This window comes from Haliaeetus albicilla, chromosome 4 (assembly GCF_947461875.1).
Source record: "Haliaeetus albicilla chromosome 4, bHalAlb1.1, whole genome shotgun sequence".
Classification (NCBI taxonomy): Eukaryota; Metazoa; Chordata; class Aves; order Accipitriformes; family Accipitridae; genus Haliaeetus; species Haliaeetus albicilla.
In genome coordinates this window covers 21,389,393-21,411,111 of record NC_091486.1, presented here as the reverse complement: position 1 = coordinate 21,411,111, position 21,719 = coordinate 21,389,393, and the positions used below count along the sequence as shown (strand labels likewise).

The 21,719-nt window shown below is 34.9% G+C and overlaps 1 protein-coding gene across 2 annotated transcripts in view; it reads left to right on the top strand.

Annotated features, from left to right (window-relative positions):
• LOC104317365 (sodium channel protein type 2 subunit alpha) overlaps positions 1–20,576 on the top strand; it is a 68,974-nt gene extending 48,398 nt beyond the window's left edge. For both annotated transcript variants that reach the window (XM_069781273.1, XM_069781272.1), the window contains 7 exons: positions 5,792–5,914; positions 7,888–8,169; positions 11,363–11,416; positions 12,595–12,732; positions 14,455–14,559; positions 16,077–16,347; positions 17,260–20,576. In XM_069781273.1, the coding sequence (XP_069637374.1) occupies positions 5,792–5,914; positions 7,888–8,169; positions 11,363–11,416; positions 12,595–12,732; positions 14,455–14,559; positions 16,077–16,347; positions 17,260–18,452 (2,166 nt within the window). In that variant the 3' untranslated portion in view covers positions 18,453–20,576. The remainder of the gene's footprint in view (positions 1–5,791; positions 5,915–7,887; positions 8,170–11,362; positions 11,417–12,594; positions 12,733–14,454; positions 14,560–16,076; positions 16,348–17,259) is intronic.
• Positions 20,577–21,719: the final 1,143 nt, after the last annotated feature.

Genomic DNA, 21,719 nt, shown 5'->3' with positions numbered 1-21,719 from the left:
CATCTGGTCCAGATTTCATCTGAGTTCTCAGAACTTCGTCCTCCCAAACTATCCTGCTATCATTTTTAGTAAAACAGAATGACAGTGGCTATTTGGTCTAAAAATTAATTAGTTTTAATGGGCTGACAATCTGCAATAGTTAAATGAGCTATGACTTGGCAGGGTTTATGATAGAAGACAATACAAGGTTTCTTGGCTGCCTTCCCAGCTGTGATAAACTTCTGTGCAAAGGCCTTGCTTATGTAGTCAGAAGGGATCAAAGCTGGGTTTAGTCCCAGATTATTTTAGTCTCTTGCCTTCACACATTATCTGACCCGGTTCATTGGCTATACATGTTCTCAGTGTGGAACTGAGAGATGGCATCTCAGGGCAAATATGCATTTATAGTAATTTCTGCCCAAGCTACCATATTTCTTGAGAAGTTTGCATAAATCCTGGTCCCATAAATACTTATTCCTTATGAATATATAATAGAAATGTATCGGATTTGTGACTCCCAGAGGGGAAAAAACCTAGCTAGATTGGCCCATAACTCAAAATGGAAGACCTTCTCTTTTTTTTAACCTGAGGAATTTAGTTTTGTTATACTGTCAATCTCTAGCTCTGTCTTGAAAATCTGTGCTTGAATGGAGCAGTGTGAATGGTTTTCTTAAGAGGATTTTAATGCAGAAGACAGATGCTCCCTTCCAGGATTATGTTAAGAATGGATTTTTTTTTTAGATAAACTACGACTCATGTTTTAATTATTCTTTTTTGTAACATAAACCTAAACAGATTACTCTAAGCCATACTCCATGGTTTCTTAATAATAGTTTAGCCTCACAGATGCTGTTATCTGAGCAGGCTCTCAGAACATATAAAGAACATCATCATAAGTAAAGCATCCATTTTGCCAAATTTTTACTCATAATTTTTAATTTTATAAACAAAAGCATGACTAAATGAGATTGGAACCTTCTACTTTTGAAGAATAATATTCAGTGTTCCAGAAAGTGGTAAAAAATGTCTTACTGTGCCTAAGGCTAATTCAGCGATTCCTGTAGCACCACCAGACAGCACTTGAAAGAAATACATGAACTCATGTTATCTTCCTGTAGAAAAGCAGAGAATCTACACTGCTTTAACAGGCAGTTTAAACAGGTGTGATTCAGTGGCATTCTCCCAGTGAGAACACCAGTAAGCCCTTCTTCATTAGAAGTGACTAAAGTCAATCAAATTGTTTAATTCCATCCTCTAAAGTTATTCAAGAGTAAACACTGATAGTCCTTTAGGGCTTTGACCTTTAATATCTTACATACCTGAGTCTCTGACTGTGAGAAATAGCCATAGTTGCTCTCAGTGATTGTGACCAAATTAGATTTTAATAATTACACAAAGAAATGGCAATTTTCAGCACTGTCAGTTTACAGCCATGACAGATGACTCTTGGTACATCTGGCTATCTCAGTTTAAGACCTTATCATGCCATCTCTCCACCCCACTCTTCTGCTAGATGCAACAGTATCTGTAGCAAGGAGCAGGTATTTGGGTGGAGTGCCTTATCTACCCAAAATCACAATCTGGTAAATTAGTTCAAACACATTTATCAGCGGTATAAGCAAAGAGACTGAATTTTGGATGCACGCAGCTGAGAAGCAGGGACATACTCACTTTTTTGGGGGAGACTAATTCTGGCAGAGTTATCCAGTAACAGCTTGAGACAGCAATATCTTAACTCAGTACAACTGGGTTACTATATACTGTAGAGCATGTCATCCTGTACCTTGGTTTTTGCTCTTATCCCTTTTTCTAGAAGCCATCTGTCATAAGTTTATTATGTCTAGGTACATAACACATTACAGCTATAATGACTCTAAGATGTCTTTGCCACATACAAAGCTAGGAGATATGACATCAGGGAAGGAGATAGGGTATCTGGGAATACCCAATGAGTTTGTCAGTTATTAAATTTGTTTGTGTAGTTTGTTGTTACAATATGTAATCTTAGATAATCTTAAGTGGATACCATTTTATGCTGTATATTTTTAAACTTTATAAGTTAGTCCTATAATTTGGTGTAGACACTTTATTTCTAAATTATTGTGTTAATAAATAGTGCTTGAATGAAATGGAAATAAGTAACATTTAAAACAGATCATGTATTTGCCAAATACTGTAGGCCAGTAATGAATCTGTAAATGGAATGAAATCTTTGAACTTCCTGAAAATGCTCATGCCTGAAAAAATTCCAATGGGTACAGTTTTTGAACAATTAAATGTAGCAAAACAACCCTTCAGTTGGGTTTGTTGTATAGTACATAAGAAGTTGGTCATATTGAGGGCTTATATAATATTTCTTCTTATAGCTAAAAATGTTTCATGCTTTTTGTTAAAACAGTTAAAGTAATTTAATTAAACAGTGCTTTCAACCTTTTTATCAGCTTTTCAGAATAATTAACTCAGCAGCAACATTCTGGAAAAGATCAGGGTCACATTATACTAATATACTAAATGCTGTATGCACAGAGTAAGAGGCAACTGCTGCCCTGACAACTTCATAATAAAAATAAGAAGAAATAAGAAGATGAGCATATTCATGTGTTGGGAAACCAGATACAGAAAGAGATGTCACTTTGTCTTCCTAGACAGTCTCATATGTCTTTGTGTGTAATCTAATGTGGAACACTATGATAGCATTGGATAATCCAGAAATTAATGAAATTAATTAATTAATTCAAAGGGATATTCGGATGATCTATGCATGAAACCTAAGGGTCTTGTTCAGTGAGTTAGGGAACAGAATCATAGCTTGCAATTATGCATCTAAAGAAAATGAATTTTGAATACTTGCCAATAAAATACCATAAATTAAGAATTATTCACCAAGTACATATAGAAAAAATTATATTACCTTAGCATAGGACCATAACATAAGAAAGGCTACGTAAGGCATAAGAAAGGCTACATTGGGCCCAGTGTCCTGTCTCTGAGATTGTAAAAAATGCCTACCTGGAATACCGATAATATAGTATCTATTTTTCAAAAAATAAGAAAAATCATTAACTTCTCAATAGAAAGAAAAAATATTTGGATTTTTTTTTTTCCCAAATCTTGCAGTTTGTTTTTATTCCTACTTAAGTGTAACACCTGAATACTTAAACTGCATGAAAGATAGGATAAGCGGTGTTGGAAGTGAGGAGGGCCATATGCCACTGGGAACCTGGAATCAAATCACATAAATTAGCCACCTCACCAAGTAGCACAGAATTAATTTGGATTAAAATTTTAGGCCTAGATAGAAATAAAGTAAATGTGGAGCTGCATGACCAACACTCTGGCCCAGATGACAACCCTGACTGAAGATCTTCAGCAGGGCTAATTGTGACTGTTAAGTTTCAAAACATTTTTTGCGACAGTCTACATTAGAAGAGCCATACACAAAAATGTGGACATACAACCCTCCAGTTTTAGGAGATGAATGTAAAAATTCTTTCTACCATTTTGAGTTCATTTTCATTTCTTAAAATTACTGCATCTGCATGCATTCTTATCTCAAAAGAAAGAAATTAATCTATTTATCAGTGTATAGAGACATTTATTTTCTCACCTGCTAGCAACAAAACAGGTGGAACAGATGACAGAAGACCAAGCTGAGAAGACTGAGAAAACCAGAGCAGTACAGAACAGCTGTATATACTTATGCTTTATATAAAATAGAATTAATATCAAAGAATTCCAAGCAAATCTTTGCCTCTCATTTGAACTGTGCTTCAGAGGAAAATGTGTTGTTTACAGTAGATGAAGTATTTCTCTGTGAAACAATTTCAGGTTTATGATGTAAGAGAACTAGCACCATGCTAAGAAAGCTGCAAATAGGTTGAAACGGAAAGCAAAAACAATTCAGGAGAATGACTTACAATCAGAACCAAAAAAACTGCTAATATACACAGTGGCACTGAAGTTACAGGAGCTACAGCTATGTAACTAGCCTGTATGGAGTCTTGTTTGTGAAAGATAGCTAAGGCACAGTGCTAATTTGGGGAGGAAGTATAAAATGAAGGAGCCATTAATGTGAGTTCAATTTTAAAAGAGATGTCTTGCTCTCCCAGTGAGAGACATATTTTTTTTTAACATATATTTCATAGTTTATTTTTAATCCATAAAATGTGCTGTCTTTACACTACAGTTTATGGTCATGTCTGGGTATCTTGTTGATGTGAATCAATGACTATTCTATTAAAAATACAGAGAATTCCATGTCTTGTTATCTCTGGAATATATTAAAGGTGGCCAAGGATAAAAAAGTACTCTCTCACTGTAGAATCACAGGACAAATAAATTGTATTAATGACAATTATTGATAACAATTAATGACAATAATTACTGTAATGGCAGAAACAATAATGTTATCTCTTGTAAGTGAACAGACTTGAGTTACAGACTACAGAAAATCAGTAAGATTTTTCTTCTTAATATGCTTACAAATCACAGCAAGTTTCTTTACAAACTTATCCATTACAGCAATACAATAAGCCTTTCCTTTGATAAAAAGAATTACATCCTGACATGTAATCCAGTTGAAAGGTACAGTGATATGAATTCACTAAAATACTATTTTCTGTTAGATTAATATACATAGCAACATAGTAATGAATAATTGATTCCTATCTGCTCTCAGATTGTCCTTTTGAGACATGATCTTGTAACTCTTGTGTTTGTGATTCATCTAATTGTTCTTTACGGATACAACTAACATAGGAAACCACCTTTTCCTATAGTGGGCAAAATCTTACCACCATTGCCAGTGAATGTCTATTTCTGTACGGCCAATTATTTGATGAACTCTCTAGATTGAGGTACAGAAATGAACATTTGAGGGATTTTTTTCAAGGACTGAAATATGTCTATGTTCATTTATGTGTCTTCTATGCTTTTGGTGGTAGAACTGAATAAAAGATGAGTAAGGTATGATATTTCCCCACTCCTGTCTCCAAAACTGCTCAAAGTAAGTAAATTAAATTCTTTCACATTCGCACTGTTTAAAACTCAGTTCCATTTGAGAAGCAAATTAATTGCTCCTTGCTGAAGTGGACTGGATTATATTAAAATCCCGATAACATGAATCAGGAGCTCACTACTGTTGTAGATAATAAAGCACTTACTGTTATAATGCTAGCATCTGTTAATAACTATCCCATAATATTTTCCTATATTTAGAAGAAAAAAAAATGTTATTGAGAGAGTTGTCAGGCAAGTGAGAAAGTACCACCTCTGTCAATATATATTTCATAGATACCCTGGCTATTGTTGCTATGAACTGAGTGTTTGACTTACTTAGAAATAATATTTATAGCAGAAGCTAATTAACCACTATATTATTTAGCATATTATTAGTGATTACAGGCATTAAAAATATTGTCAGTAGTTAATAAACTATACAAATGTATTCAGAACTTTAAATCGCTTGGAAGGTTGAACATTAATGAAGTTACTGAAAGTATGGCTATCTTGTCTTTAAGTATTTCTGAAAATCTTATCCTTCACCAACAGTGTGCTTCTATCTGACTGTGAAACCCTATCCACGTATAATAGACATTTAATAGCATATATTCCTTTTTCAAACATGCCTTCTTATGACCTCTTGGCTTTCCAGCAAGTATGAAAATTGTGGGATTGGGCCTCCAATATCACTATAAGCAAGAATGGTGTTTTTCTATTTGTCACTGTTGAACTTTCTGTTGATTGATCATGTATTCTTTTTAAATAAACAATGTAGAACAATTTTCATAATATTTTTTCTGTATTTTTATAGGTCTCATTGGTTAGTTTAATAGCCAATGCTTTGGGCTATTCTGAACTTGGTGCCATTAAATCGCTTCGCACATTAAGAGCTTTAAGACCTTTAAGAGCCTTGTCACGATTTGAAGGAATGAGGGTGAGATAAAATTAATCAGTCTGAATGAATGTATGCATACAAAAATTAATATAGAAGTGTGACACTCGTGCCTTCTGCAAAGAACTCCAGAATGGGAATGCATGCAAAAATGTGTTGAAAAAGGCCTTCCAACATGTCTTTATACACGACTGGTGTACAGCTTACATTTGGAGATTAGACCTTGAGCTCATTAAATTTGCCTGCTCACTGCTGCATAGTTGTGTTATCCCAGCCCCCTGACTGTTAAAATTTCCATTGATTTCTGCACCTATATAGAAATGTAAAAGGACATGAGAAATTTTAGAACAGAGGGTTGGGTTTTTTTCCTCCATTTTAGCTAGGGACTTTGTTTTATAAATTTCTGCAGCTAACTTTTATTTTCTGTTAGTTTGTCAGTGGTTCAGGGTGGAACAGGATTAGCCGGAAACCAAACCAAACCAAACCAAACCAAACCAAAAAAAGGAGAAGAAGCTGACAACAGTGACACATCAGAAACTAAAGCCTCCCTGCAGCTCCCTGCTACCTGCCTGGGGGGAAAAAAACCCACAATAAATGCTGTAGTATTAGGGAATGGTTCTCTGAACATACACCTGAAATAAGAATGGGGTTGGAAGTATAGAAGGGGAGAGATGGGAAATAATTTTCTCAGCTAGTGTCTTTTACTTCGTATGAATGCATCTGCTGCCATCTTACCTCTCCTTCTACACAGCTAAATCCTTCCTGTTGAGGAATTTATTATTTTCATATTCTACCAATCTGACAAAAAAACCCCACCCAACTGTTACAAGCTGTGTGCTGAAAATGCAGACTGTGCTATTTCCTGGAAAAACTGATAAAAAAAAAAATGAATAAGATAATGTTATCGAGAAATCTCCTTTTACTCTTTCACCTATACCCATACGTGGCAATACATGTTTATAGTTTGGTCACAAGTCTTAAGTTTCCAAATAAATAGTGTGGTTCCTGTGTGGGTTGAGGCTGTTGATATTCTAAAGGTGGCCACACTGTCTACTGTAGGGGAGTGTGTCCTGCGGCACATCGCCATCACTGTTACATTTTACATGATTTGCATTGCAAACAACACATAAGTCCCTATCTAATAAATGGCCAAAAGCTCTATTGATCTTAGACTACTTTCAGTCAAATTAGTGAATTGAAAAATACTACAATTTTTAAAAGCATACACAAAAAAGTACTGCAGTCTTTACTGATTTGGTAGAAAATTATTGTCTGAATATCTGCAGCTTTCTTTTAGTTCAACCACAATAAGTAAAAGAAAATTTTTCTCAAGGAATTTCACCTGATCTTTTACTCCACTTGCCCATATAGAGTAGCTCAACTGTATTAAATGCAGCCAATTAAAAAAAAAACCTAACAGATAAATATAAGAGCAACTATAGTGAGCCAGGCAATTTAAAACCAAGACTTATAGCAGATGCTGTTAATAAACACTAAATAAAATATGCTTTATTATGTTACACTGTATGTAGATGCTAAAATACACTGGTGACAATATATATATATAAAGTTTCTGAGAAAAAAAATCATTAGTAATGATAGTTTTACATGCAGACATTTTTATTCAGTCTTCCACATCATCATTCTTTGATCTTTTTCTGGTTTATTTTCTACTTATAGATTTTGATTTGTATTGTTGGAATTTAACATTTATTTCTCTCTTTTTCTCCAGAGCACACAAATTCTAAGAATCCATCTTGCTACTAACAGGTTTTATTTTGCTTTTTAAGTTTTTTTCAGACTTTTGCATTGTCTTGGTTTCCATATTATTTTATTTCTTCCTTTTTGCAATCTCATTAGTGTTTTTATTGAACCTTAAATAACATTTTCCCCTTAAATTTTTAATGTAATATTTTAACTGTCCATTCCATATTAATACTGTTTTAACATTTTAAAAGTATTTTTATTTTTCTGTTCACAAACTAAGTGGCTATTTTGTCTAATTTGTACACTAGGTGGTTGTAAATGCCCTTGTAGGAGCAATTCCGTCTATCATGAATGTATTGCTGGTTTGTCTTATATTCTGGCTCATCTTCAGCATCATGGGAGTAAATCTGTTTGCTGGCAAATTCTATCACTGTGTCAACACCACAACTGGTGAGATGTTTGATGTCAGTGATGTCAACAATTATACTCAGTGTGAGGAACTCATAAAAAACAATCAAAGTGCCCGATGGAAAAATGTGAAAGTAAACTTTGATAATGTAGGAGCTGGATATCTTGCTCTGCTTCAAGTAGTAAGTAAATTTATATATTTTCTTTTTGCTCTTTTTAAAAAAGTCTTGGAAAAATGGGCAAGTTAAGACTGTTAAGTAGTGGAATGATTTCTTCATAGCAATGATGTACAGCTTACACAACTCCATTGCATTGTTACCTGTAATTTTTCTATTAATGATAGTAGAGTAACTTTCCATTCTAAGGCTAGGGAATACAGTCTCATCGTGATGATAATAATGTGAAAATAATAAGTGAAAATGGTACAAGAATCTTTTTAGTAGTGCACAATATAAAATTCAGTAATGCATTTCATGAGTCTCGCCATGGTGGACAAGGCTCAGAGGTCCCTCTAATTATTAGAAGCTCTCTCTCCTCCTTTATGAGCTCAGTTACCTTGTAAGACAGGAAGGCAGACAGCAGCTTAAAAGAGGGCAGACTTCCTAACTGACTGGTCCGAAGTGAGCAACTACCTCCAATGCCTCCCACATAATCTGTTCCTAGGTATCATTATGCATCCACAGCAACATTCTTCCACAGTCAAAATCCATTAATCTAGGCACTTTTGACACTGAGAAGTAATTTTTCTTTTGTCAACAGCCTGGTCAAGGTGGAGTGGATTTTTCTTCACATCTATATTCCATCTAAGGAACCAGTTTGTAAATTAGATGGTAAAAATAAAAATATATCAACCTGGTGTCTCCAATGCAGATATTTGTTTAATAGGGGCTTGATTTTCCAGACCTGCAAGTGGGCTTAGGGAAAGGAATCATAAATAATGCAAGATCTCAGATTGGGGCACCCAATGTTTCATGTAGCATGGAGCCAATTCTTTCTCTATTATTATAATATTTGTGTAAGAAAGAGGTCTGAAATCCTCTGAGAGAAGTAGGAGCTGCCCATGGGAATATAGTTACTGATAGACAGATCTTAATTGAGTATTAGGTCTGATTAATCATGTAACACTTTCTCTTGATGTTTGCAGATAAACAGCACTTGCTGCTAAAATAAATATATTTCATTAAGTACCTGAAACTACAAAGACATTAAACTGTGGGTAAAGTAGGAAAATGTGAAATACAAAAAATACTCATAACTACCATATTCCATTAATGCTTCTTAAAGAGTCATTATAATATACTAAACAAATATTATGTTACTTATAGTATTATCCTTGTGAAGTATTAGATGTTATTGTATTGCATGGCATATTCATTCTATTATTTACTGCTACTTATACAAAGTATGTAAATTGTATTTCCACTTCAAGTCCTTTTCCTATGCGGTGTGGTACAGAAACGGTTTTGTTCTAGGTACTGAGCATACCTTTTATTTATGCCAGAGGAATAAAGACCTAGCTCTTTACAGGCTCCTTGGCTTAGAGTGGAGCTTCTGATAGCTGATAGCTGACCCAAAACACAAGCAAGAAGGCAAGCAATAATGTTTAGATGATTGAGCTCTGTAGCTGTAGAATGACTTGTCTACAACTTGACATACAGCTTCAATATATGAAAAGATGTCAGAAATGTCATGGGATTGTTACTGCTCTGATATCACTGTTATCTAAGAATGATATGCTTGTCCCTTCTGTCCTGGAGAAGGTCAGTATCCCTAGCTGACCTTAATTCCCAAATTAACTACTTGGCTTAAAATGTTTTGCCTCTAAAGTCAATGTGACTCTCATGTGCGGAGTAGTAGTACTGAACAATGATTCTAATTCTCTGACTTCAGATCTCATTGTGACCCTTGTATTAGAGATTAAAGTGAACCATCTTATTACAAATACTTGCCTCTGAAGATGTATAAGGAAAGATTCTAATCTCTTGAAGCTGTGTCTGATTGTCATCCGTGTCACCCATCCAGACAGTGTTGGTCTTTACTTACTACATCACTACTTTGGACCTTTCATTCTTCTTCTCTTTCTTTATTTCTTTTTGTTCTGATTTTTTTCATTATTTTCCTTTTCAAATATTCCCTTCCACCCTTTACTTTTCCTCCAGAGATTAAGGGATCCTTGAGCATGTATCATGTCACCTCTTCAGCTGATTGTCTCCATTAACATTCTCCCTCCACACTTCTGTACTTATTGCTCTTATCAAACTCTGCTCCTCTTCTAATACTGCTATGCAAAGTGCACCAAATAGCTGCCAATTGTCGACTGAGCCAGAAAGGTCTACGAAGCCTGGCTCCAAGCATTCCTTCTTAGTAAATTTGTATTGCACTGCAAGATTCAGGAGGACATGAACACTCCCAGAGTGCAAGTTTTCTGCTGTGAAAACTAGCAGCTGTACCAAAGTACCAGAGCTAGTTCTGGCAAGCACAAATGCAAGTGTACTCCTTGGGATGGTTCCTCTCCTGAATCTCCTCAGGAGAGATGCTCTTTATCTGTTCATTTCACAGGCTTTTTAGCTCTTTTTTTTTGTTATTGTGAATAAGCTTGGAAACTCTGGCTAATGAGCAGGCACTCACACCTTCAACTAGCATGTCACACCAACCCTTTGGTGTTCCTCAGAAAGTGGACATTCCATGTCCCTGAAAATCACCTCCTCAGAGCAATGACGGCAGATCTTTTTTACTCTTTATTCTACCTAGACAAAGTCTCTATAGGAACTGAGCCCAAAGTTTTAAAGTTAATCACAGCTCTTTCACAGCTCACTTTTTTTGTCTTCTGTAAATCTTATCCCTCAAGAACCAATGTATATTTTGATTTTGAACAGAGTCTATTCGTTTTAGTCATGTGGGATTAAAACATTTCTAAAAATACCATGGCAGTTTAACCATAGCAAAAACATTCAGATGCATGTTGGCATCTGTCCAGAAGTTGTATTGCTGACTCCATCAATTCATGCTGTAAACTTGATAAAATGGCTGTCACCATGAGTGATTCTATTAGATTCTACCTGAACATCTCCAGCATTAACATCTATCTGACTCTACCATTCTTCACCTGCAAAGTAAGCATCTGCAGCTCCAAACACATTGTGCCCTTGCTGAGACCTTCAGAGCCTGATTTTTAATATTTATTGAATACCTAAAAAGTAATTTCTCAAAAAACTAGTATTACAATGAAAAATATTTTATTATGCCTGTTATTAAATGTGGTTTATAAATGTAGATATGATTTTATTAAAAGTTAAGGTCCAAATGCTGTGACCTAGTTATTTTCCACATTATGAATTTTTATAGGGAAGATAAACAACTGTATTTTATTTCTAGGCTACTTTCAAAGGATGGATGGATATCATGTATGCTGCTGTTGATTCACGAGATGTAAGTGTAAGACTTTCAAAAATCATGTGTTGGTTATATTCTGATAAACTTAAAGAGTATAGAATTTAAACAGCTACACACACAATAACATTAAGAATGATAATCAGCACCAATACATATTTTTCCCAGATACATTTAGTCTACAAAGGAACTTCTATGTAACTTCATGAATCTTAGAATTTGTAGTGGAAAGAATTAATCCCACTTCCTTCTGTTTAGCCAAATAAGTTAAATTAACTTAACTGGACTTTATTTGGAAAAGCTAATCTTAATGAAAAAAACAAAGAAGAGGTTTTTTAACCACTTCTTTTGGTAATCATGAGTATGAATTAATTTAAGTTTATATAATGTAATTATTACATACTGAATATATTAATCTTGTTTTATAATTTGTAACTGCATTTCATTGTTTCCTTAGGTTGAGCACTTAGGTTATCTAGCTATTTAATTGCAATTAGATTTTAAGGTTGAAGGTCATCTGTTAAGTTTTCTAGGGATTAGAATTTTATCTTGGCTACAAAACTAAAACTATGTTTACCTTGTACAAAAAAGTGCAACACAGATACCTGAACTAGTTCTGTACAACCTAGGTTATAGTCACATTAGTGATATCCATCATCACACAGGGATATTCACCTCCCAGAGTAATATATCCCGTTTCATTAACTTCACCATTTCTACACCAGAGCACCTTGTGCAGTAATGGTGCAGGTGTTGAGATGTGGAATCCGGAAAATTGAAACAATAACAAAATCCTCCTTAGAAATTTGCCTCAATTTAATGGATTTCACAAAACATACACTCACTAGAAATTTACTGAGAGCATCTGTTCTTAGCTGGATGTAAGAACACTCATGCAAGACCAAAAGAGTTCCAGGGAGATTTAAACAATAGAAAAATTAATTGATTCTGTTGCATGAAAATATACTGAACACAATATAAAATATTTAGATTTGTGCTGTTAAAATTTTAAGTACTAATGACTCCATATGAGTAAACATTCTGTCAGCTTCCAGTTCTCCAAATATTGATTGGAATGGACATGTTGGGTCTTTTTAATAACTAAGTACACTTTATAGCTTTTCTAGCTGAGATAGCATATACCTATTCATAAATTATATACATTGTTTTTTACATGTAATATTCTCATGGGTAATAAAATTTATAACATTTTGTAGGTAGAAGATCAACCTAAGTATGAGGACAACTTGTATATGTATCTTTATTTTGTCATCTTTATCATATTTGGATCATTCTTTACCTTGAACCTTTTCATTGGTGTCATCATAGACAACTTCAACCAACAAAAAAAGAAGATAAGTATTTAAAATGTTTCCACAGTGCTATAAATTAATAGCTCTAATGAATTAATAACTTATTTATGTACAGCTAATAAAAATCAAAAGTTATTTCAAGTCCTTGAATACTTTTAAAATATAATCCGCGTTAAATCTGTGGATGTGATTTTGACCTTTGCATTTCAGCATTTTGACAAGTGAGGAGGGACAAATCATGAGTCAGTTCATAATAATATGCAAATTGTGTAAGAGCTAAAATGAAGATGCAAAAAGGGAAAGTGCATTGTTCTTTTTATTAGATGTAATATTATCTTCCATGGAAGAGTTTCTTTTTTAATTACGTTTAAAGAATTAAGATAAATTAATTTTTAATTAATCTTATAAACTGTTGACACTTAATGAAGATACAACATGGCATTGTGTTCATACAATAGATAATAGTTCTGCAAACTGATTAAACAGGGGGTTAAGAGTAAGTGCAATAAACCTCACATGAAAAGGCTTAAAGATACAAGTGAAAATGTCTACAAAAGAGCTCTATTTTTCTAACACTTCTGTGAGAAATGAGATGAACTTGTTAAACAAATAGAATCTATAATTTATTAGCAATAATAAAACAAAGGTATAAAAGGAAGGATATTTTTTCTGTACACATTTGACATACAAGTATGTTTAAAATAATTATATTGATAATGCATATAGTGTTATTTAAAATAACTTCAAAAATCTAAAAATACAAATAATCACATTTAAAATATTTTGAAGCCTCAAGATTCTTAGCCTTCAACTGACAAAAAGAATGAGAACCTCAGGATCACTCTAAATCTTTGTATGCTGTGAAAAAGCAGTTTCATATGATTTGGTTTTATCCAATCACCAAATAAAAAGCAGCAGCACCAAACAGAATCTATGGTAAAAGTCAATTGTGAGCTACAGAATTTTTTCCTTGTGAAAATATTCTTTAGCTTCTTAAAAGAGCCATAAACAGGTCTGGGGCTACTTCCTCACTTTCTGTCAACTATGCCATGCTTTGGGCTTCAATATCCACTTTAGCAGACAGTGACTTTGACATTATGTTTCCATCTGACTTAGTTCAGACTCATCAATAAGCACAATTTACTTTATACTGAAATTCAGTCAGTCGCACATCTGACTGGCAGCATTTGCATCTGCAAACAAAGGTTAATTTGAGTTAGTCAAGTTTCCAGTGATGTTTTAATTAATAATTTGCTATGGCATGATTTGGATTACTTTTCTTAAGTTTATATCAAAGGTGATTTTTTTTGCTGTCATTAAAATCCTCATAGACCCAAATACTCTCCCTTGACACAACTTGTGCCTCGAAGTTATGCCACTTTTAGACCTGGTTAGCTGTAATCCTAAAAGTCTATCTAGAATTTAGGACATGTAAGGCACCAGTCAAGCTCTTATGCACTAAACATATCCTACTCAGCAAGTTATTTAACAGCATCAGTATAGTAGGAACCATTTTAGCCATGTCAGCAAAAGCGAGCATGAAGACACTGGCAAAACTCAACCGTCAGCCTGACAAGGCACCAGTAAGGGGTTTTTGTGTGTGTTAGGAATGCATACGAGCATCCACACTATAAATACCTGAAAAAATCACTTTTGTTATATAAATCAAATATAAATGTAATGTTATATTACAGAGAGACATACTGTAGTTAAATGTTGCATGTGTGGACATGGTAGTAATTAGTTTTGATATTATTTCTTTACTTTGGAGGTCAGGATATATTTATGACAGAAGAACAGAAGAAATATTACAATGCAATGAAAAAACTGGGATCCAAAAAGCCACAGAAACCTATACCGAGGCCAGTGGTAAGAGTGAATTGATTTTAATACCCCTAATATTAAATATTGATTTGGGAATATGATTTTAGCCAACAAGAGAAGGTTATATGTCCGGAAAGAAAATATTTTTTCCATGTACTTTCTGGTAAAGGTAGAATTTGTCCCCCTTTTTTTTAATTCAGTGGACTAGGTCATGTTTCATTTAAAAACACACTCTGAAGTATGAACTGTAGGATTTAATAAGGTTAATGTGATAAATTTCACAATTCCCTGGCTAGGTCCTAGAAAAGTACAGTTGATTGGATCATTTATTAGTTCTTGTTACCCACAGATAAACTTCATTTTCTGTTTTTATTCCTTGCAGAGAATTTGTAGGAAATGGGGATGCACTGGCCCTTGCTGCTGAAGACAGAAGGGGGCAGTGGTCACCTAATGTGAAAGAGAAAGACAGATGCAGATAATCTTACAGAATAAAAGAATGTCCTAGGGAGTAAAGCATAAACTAGGATAAATCTGTCTCTAAGAAACTACTCTGTTATTTACTGAACACCTACAGTGTTTGGAAAAAATGTAGTACTTGTTGAACCTTATGCACCAAGTGGTTAAAAACAGACTTTCTAAGGAGAAACATATGGCAATAAACATTTAGCTAAGTACTAAAGGAAAACTAGGATATTGCAGTCATGGTGTGTTTGAGACATGTAACTTCAGCGGTCCAACAATCTCACCAAGCACAATTAGTTTAAGGAAGAGAGAGACATCTCTGGGGGTTAGTATTCTAAAACCAGCTAAGAATAAAGATAAGAAAATGTGTTTCTATTTGGCTGGCATTCTTCCTGGGTATCAAGTTATACTACCCTTTTTACACCAATAATATCTATTGTCAATATTATTACTGTTATTATTACTATTATTGCATTGTTTCCCCTCCCATCCCTTCAGCCAACAGTGGTACACTTCTTAGAATAGAATAGAAAAGAATCATAAAGTTTGGAAAAGACCTCTAAGATTAAGTCCAACTGCCAACCCAACACCACCATGCCTGTAACCATGTCCTGAAGCGCCACATCTACACGTCTTTTCAACACCTCCAGAGATGGTGACTCCACCACCTCCCTGGGCAGCCTGTTCCAATGCCTGACAACCCTTTCAGTAATGAAATTTTTTCTAATATCCAATTTAAACCTCCCCTGGCACAACTTGACGCCATTTCCTCTCGTCCTATCACTAGTTACTTGATAGAAGAGACCAGTACCCACCTCATTACAACCTCCTTTCAGGTAGTTGCAGAGAGTGATAAGGTCTCCCCTCAGCCTCCTTTTCTCCAGACTAAACAACCTCAGTTCCCTCAGCTGCTTCTCATAAGACTTGTGCTCTAACAGGATGAAACACAAACCAGCATGGTTTGGTGTATGTTAACAGATGTATTGTGAATGGGTCTTGGTCTGCACTCCTAAATCTTGCAGGGACTTGCTTTCTCATTTAGCATTTGTAAAGACAAATATTTTCAGAGTGTAAACTATATTCCATCCTTGTTTTTGCAGAACAAATTCCAAGGCATGGTCTTTGATTTTGTAACAAAACAAGTATTTGACATCAGCATCATGATACTCATCTGCCTTAACATGGTCACAATGATGGTAGAAACAGATGACCAGAGTAAAGAAATGGAAACAATTTTATCCCGGATTAACCTTGTGTTCATTATCCTTTTCACTGGAGAATGTGTCTTGAAATTGATTTCACTTCGCCATTACTACTTCACTATAGGCTGGAATATTTTTGATTTTGTGGTTGTGATTCTCTCCATAGTAGGTAAGAGCAATTCCCTTTCAGGAAGGAACTAGTAGAAGGAAAACAGAACATTTGTTTCAAGAATGTTATGATACTGAATATGAAATTTTCTGTTTCCTATACGACTTACACGTTAATTCAGAACTTCATACTTTATAGCATACAACAGATGAAATGTTGCATATAAGATTTTTATCTCTCCCACTAGATTCACTGTCATCATCCCCATCAAAAGACATAAAGGAACTATTTGGCACATTAGATTAACATGTACGAATATAAAGAGGAATGTTTACTAGTATATGCAAACTAACCACAGATTTGCTTTCAGTACTAAAACTGAAAAGTATGTGACGGGGGTGAAATTTTTAATTGCTTTTGCTAACTAAGGTCTTGGTGAGTATTTAGATTTCTGTCAACTGAAAGCTAATGACTCTCCAAGGTGCAAATGAGTTGTGTGACAAAACTTAAGTCTTAAAGAGTAATACACCTGAGAGAGGCTGTGCTGATACAGTGTGGATCCTCAGATTAAAAAAAAAATCAGTAATTTGCAGAAATTAAGCCAATATAGTCCTTCATAAAAGACAGTGGTAATAGGCTCAGCTTCAAGAACTAATTATTTCCAAGACAGAAACTCCTTTCTCCAGGCTGCTTTAGGAATAACTGAAAACTTAGGCAGACACTAGCTACCTTGTCACAAGCAGTCTTCTTTCATTTACTTACTTCCCTCCTCCTAGATAGCATTTCAACATAAGGAAGGTGCTTTCACCTTAATAACAGCTTTCAATAAATGTAATAATGTGTATGATGTTTTGCTATAACATAGACTCCCTATACTGATTGTTTTGGAGACAGCAATAAATAAATCTTTCCATAGATAATGAATAAATAAATTTAAAATTATATTTTAAATATTCACTTTTTTTTCTCTAGGTATGTTCTTAGCTGAGATGATTGAGAAATATTTTGTGTCCCCCACACTATTCAGAGTCATCCGACTTGCCAGAATTGGTCGAATCCTGCGTCTCATTAAAGGCGCTAAGGGAATCCGCACTCTGCTTTTTGCTTTGATGATGTCTCTTCCTGCTCTGTTCAACATTGGTCTGCTGCTGTTCTTGGTCATGTTTATCTATGCGATATTTGGCATGTCCAACTTCGCCTATGTTAAGAGGGAAGTTGGGATTGATGACATGTTCAACTTTGAAACGTTTGGCAACAGCATGATCTGCCTATTTCAAATTACCACATCTGCTGGCTGGGATGGTTTGCTAGCCCCAATTCTTAACAGTGGGGAGCCAGACTGTGATCCCCATAAAGATCATCCAGGGAGCTCCGTTAAAGGCGACTGCGGCAACCCTTCCGTTGGGATTTTCTTCTTTGTCAGCTACATTATCATATCATTTCTGGTAGTGGTGAACATGTACATTGCTGTGATTTTGGAGAACTTCAGTGTTGCTACTGAAGAAAGTGCTGAACCCTTGAGCGAGGATGACTTTGAGATGTTCTATGAAGTCTGGGAGAAGTTTGATCCCGATGCAACACAATTCATAGAATACAGTAAACTATCAGATTTTGCAGCTTCATTAGATCCTCCTCTTCTTATAGCAAAACCAAACAAAGTCCAGCTTATTGCAATGGATCTACCCATGGTAAGCGGCGACAGAATTCACTGCCTTGACATCTTGTTTGCTTTCACAAAGCGTGTTTTGGGGGAAAGTGGGGAGATGGATGCCCTCAGAATACAGATGGAAGATCGGTTTATGGCAGCCAATCCTTCAAAAGTCTCCTATGAACCAATCACAACCACATTAAAACGCAAACAGGAGGAGGTATCTGCTGTCATTATTCAGCGTGCTTACAGGCATTATCTTTTAAGGCAAAAAGTTAAAAAGGTGTCTAGTATATACAACAGAAATAAAAACAAAGAAGGAGATGGACCAGTTATAAAAGAAATAATTATTGATAAACTAAATGGGCACTCCACTCCAGAAAAAACGGATGAGAGTTCCTCTACAACTTCCCCACCTTCTTATGACAGTGTAACAAAGCCCGACAAAGAAAAATATGAAAAAGATAAAGCAGAAAAGAACTACAAAGGTAAAGATGTCAGGGAAAATAAAAAATAAAGCTCTAAGAATTCTGCTTGTGGGACAACTTGTTTACAGTCTTTGAGAATGAAGCATCAACTGGACTCCTGTAGGAGGTTTATGCCAAACTGACAGTTTTTACACATATATATGTGTGTGTGTGTGCGCGTGTGTGTGCATATATATACATTATATATATACTTAAGGTCAGTGCCTATAACAAAACAGTGAACCTTCATCATCAAACTGTGACTCTGTGAATCAGGGTAACAAACTTGACAAGAAGTTACTGTTTTCACTACAGCTGACACTGCAAAGAATGAGGGGAAAAGTGGCTCCACAGAGAACATGGAGCATGAAATGAGTGCAAAGCGATACTTTTTTTGTTTCACTTACCGCAAAACATGTAGAACAGTAATTCTCTTCACTGTTTGTAATGCAACTGCTATATTTGTCATATTTTTACAAAATCAGTATTAGTGTATTTATCATTTTTTAATTCACAAGTTGTTTACTATTATATGTGACTATTTTTGTAATAGGTTTTATGTTGGGGAAAGAGGTATGAGGACCAGGTGTTCTACTCTCAGATTCTCTATGATGTACAGATAGAAGTGATTTGCATAGGCATGCTGCACTTGTCAATCATGCCTAAATAAAAATATGACATTGCACAAAGCTAAAGATTTTAAGAACTTCCGTGTTTCAGGGTTGCTCTTAAATTTGAGGCGTTCTAACTACTTGTATGGCTGCATCCAGATTATGTGCATCCAGATTAATGTGCCTGGAAAGTCTCCTCTAATTTACAGGAATCTGCAATGACTTATTTTTATGCAAATCATTCAAGATGAACAAGTTCTTGTTCTTGTTAAAATATTCACAGCCTAAAATATATTGTGTGGTTTCTGCACTGGAAAAATAGCTTCACCAAAATATACCTGGGAGTTCTTTTGTTCTCTTTTTTTAAAAAAAACCCTCAAATTATTTCCTAGACTGTTCTTTAGTTACTGTCTTCTCTCATTATGGCCAACATCCAATGAATCAATAAAATACCTTTTTCCATGTAAATATTAACAGTATACTGTCGTGCATATTTGAGCATAGAATTAAACGGCTTTGCCACATTGACTTGCATCAGATATGTGCCACAGTATGGGTAATTTGCAAGAGCTCAACAGGACATGTTGTATTCTGTGTCATTATAGATAGTCTGGAGAGTATCACTGATGCATGTCAATGCTTTTGCTGCTGTATCTTGCTCCTTCCACTGTCCACAGTCGCCACTATAGGAAGCCATGTGTCAGTGGTGAAGTGAATCAAATTGTTCAACCAGACCTCATTCTTTCAAATCATTAAGCAATAGTTTGCAGCTATTTATGAGCTTCTTTAGTTTTGCATTTTAAATTTGAAGTGGCTACTATATGGTGTAGAATCAGACTGTACAGGCCATATTGCAAACTGTTTAACCTGTTGAAGATGTGGTTAGCATATATAAATAATGTAAAGAAATACCATTTGGCAACAGTTTTGTATATAAGAAAAGTGTCTTCAAGTTTAGATCACTGTTTCTTATATTTCTTTCCTCATCCACTTGACTTACTTTCTAACCATGGTCATTTCAAACTGGCATCATCACACTATGAGAAAAAAAGTGAGTATTTGTAGACTATCTTGTTTTAATATTATATTTGCATATATTTCAATGTGAAGTAAATTGTGTAAATCTGGAACCCAGCTTGTTTCCAAATAGTTATATCTGGTAACAGGACATAGCAAGGAAAGTATTAGGGGAACATGCAAATTTCTAGCACCATTTGCATCAGAAGTTCCAAGATAGTCTCACTGTCCATTAAATCCTTGCTATCTTGCAGTGTCTGTTTACATAGCCTATTCTTATTCTTTTTGAATCATGCTGCACTAGACTTGTACAAATAGGATCCACGATATTTCCCAAGAACAAAATGGCACATTTGTATAATCAAGGACATCAGGACATTGTGTGTTTCATACACAAGCTAACATTAAATGTAGAATCTTTCTTTTACAAATGCTTTTGACTTGTAATGTGTTGGTGAAATGCATGCAGGAAATTGTTATTATCATAAACAACGTAAACAATATTACAAATGAGCCAAAAAATAAAGATTTCATTTTTTTATTGTATTTATTTTTCTTTGTCTCTGTCCTTCTGTTGGTTAAAGCAAGCCAAAACTGGCTTTGGTACAAATAAAGAATGCTTTCTTTATCACTAGAGCTAAATACCTTATTCTTCACATTTATCTTTTTTTATGTAAAATGATTTTTAAAAAATGAGGGAACTTTGACTACACCACATTGATTTCTACTTCTTTGTCACCAGTGTACTATCTAGGGATAACACAGGACACCTACACATTCTACCCCAACAGCCTTTCTGACAACCCTCAAAATCCCTTCTAAACCATCAAGGCACTGCTCAGTATCTAAAGTGGTGTTTTAGTTTGCCACACTGCTGCTACCAAAGCTGCCCATACTTACGAGTCTTAAATATGCAAACAAACACTCCAACAAAGTTCCTCTGTTTGGTCCTGTATAACATTCAGCCAAAGAGCTCACTGCAAACAGAAGGTTTTTTTAATTGTACAGTGATTCTTTTTATTCCAGTAATTCTCAAAAATAATAAATAACATTTCACTTGATCTCACAAGAAAGGGACCTCACTGAAACTCAGCTGTGCTGTGTTCATAGTCATAATATCCAGGTGCTATACAGTAACTTTTGACTTATAATGGATGTCTTCATGATGTTCAAGGGCAGAAAGATATAGTACACTGAAACACAATGTTATCTTCTTGAATTTAAAATATTATATTTCAAAATTAGCAGTCAGTAGAATATTCTTGGAGTTTGCTCACTGGCACGTTTTCAGTGTTTTCTTCACCTGTGGATATTATGCCATATTAGCCATATTTTGGCTAAATATTAAATTGCTTGGATAGCCATGAAATAATTGTTCAAATATTCTAACGCTACAATCTATTAAGATCTCTAATATGATGAGCATTAGCAATCACTGCAGCAGAATCTCATGGTTGGTATACCATGCAATAGGGAAGCTATATTTGCTTACAGGAATGGCTTTACCAACACCAGAAAATATGCGTTACCAAGAACACACAGAATTATCTAGCCCACTCATTAGTTCCTGGAACTGGTCCCTGCCCTCTTAGAATATGGGGTTAAAGCTCAAGACATGGCATTCCACAGTTGTCTGGGCATCCTTATAAGTACCTGGCCTCCAGGCCCGAATTAGAGAATGCTCTAATC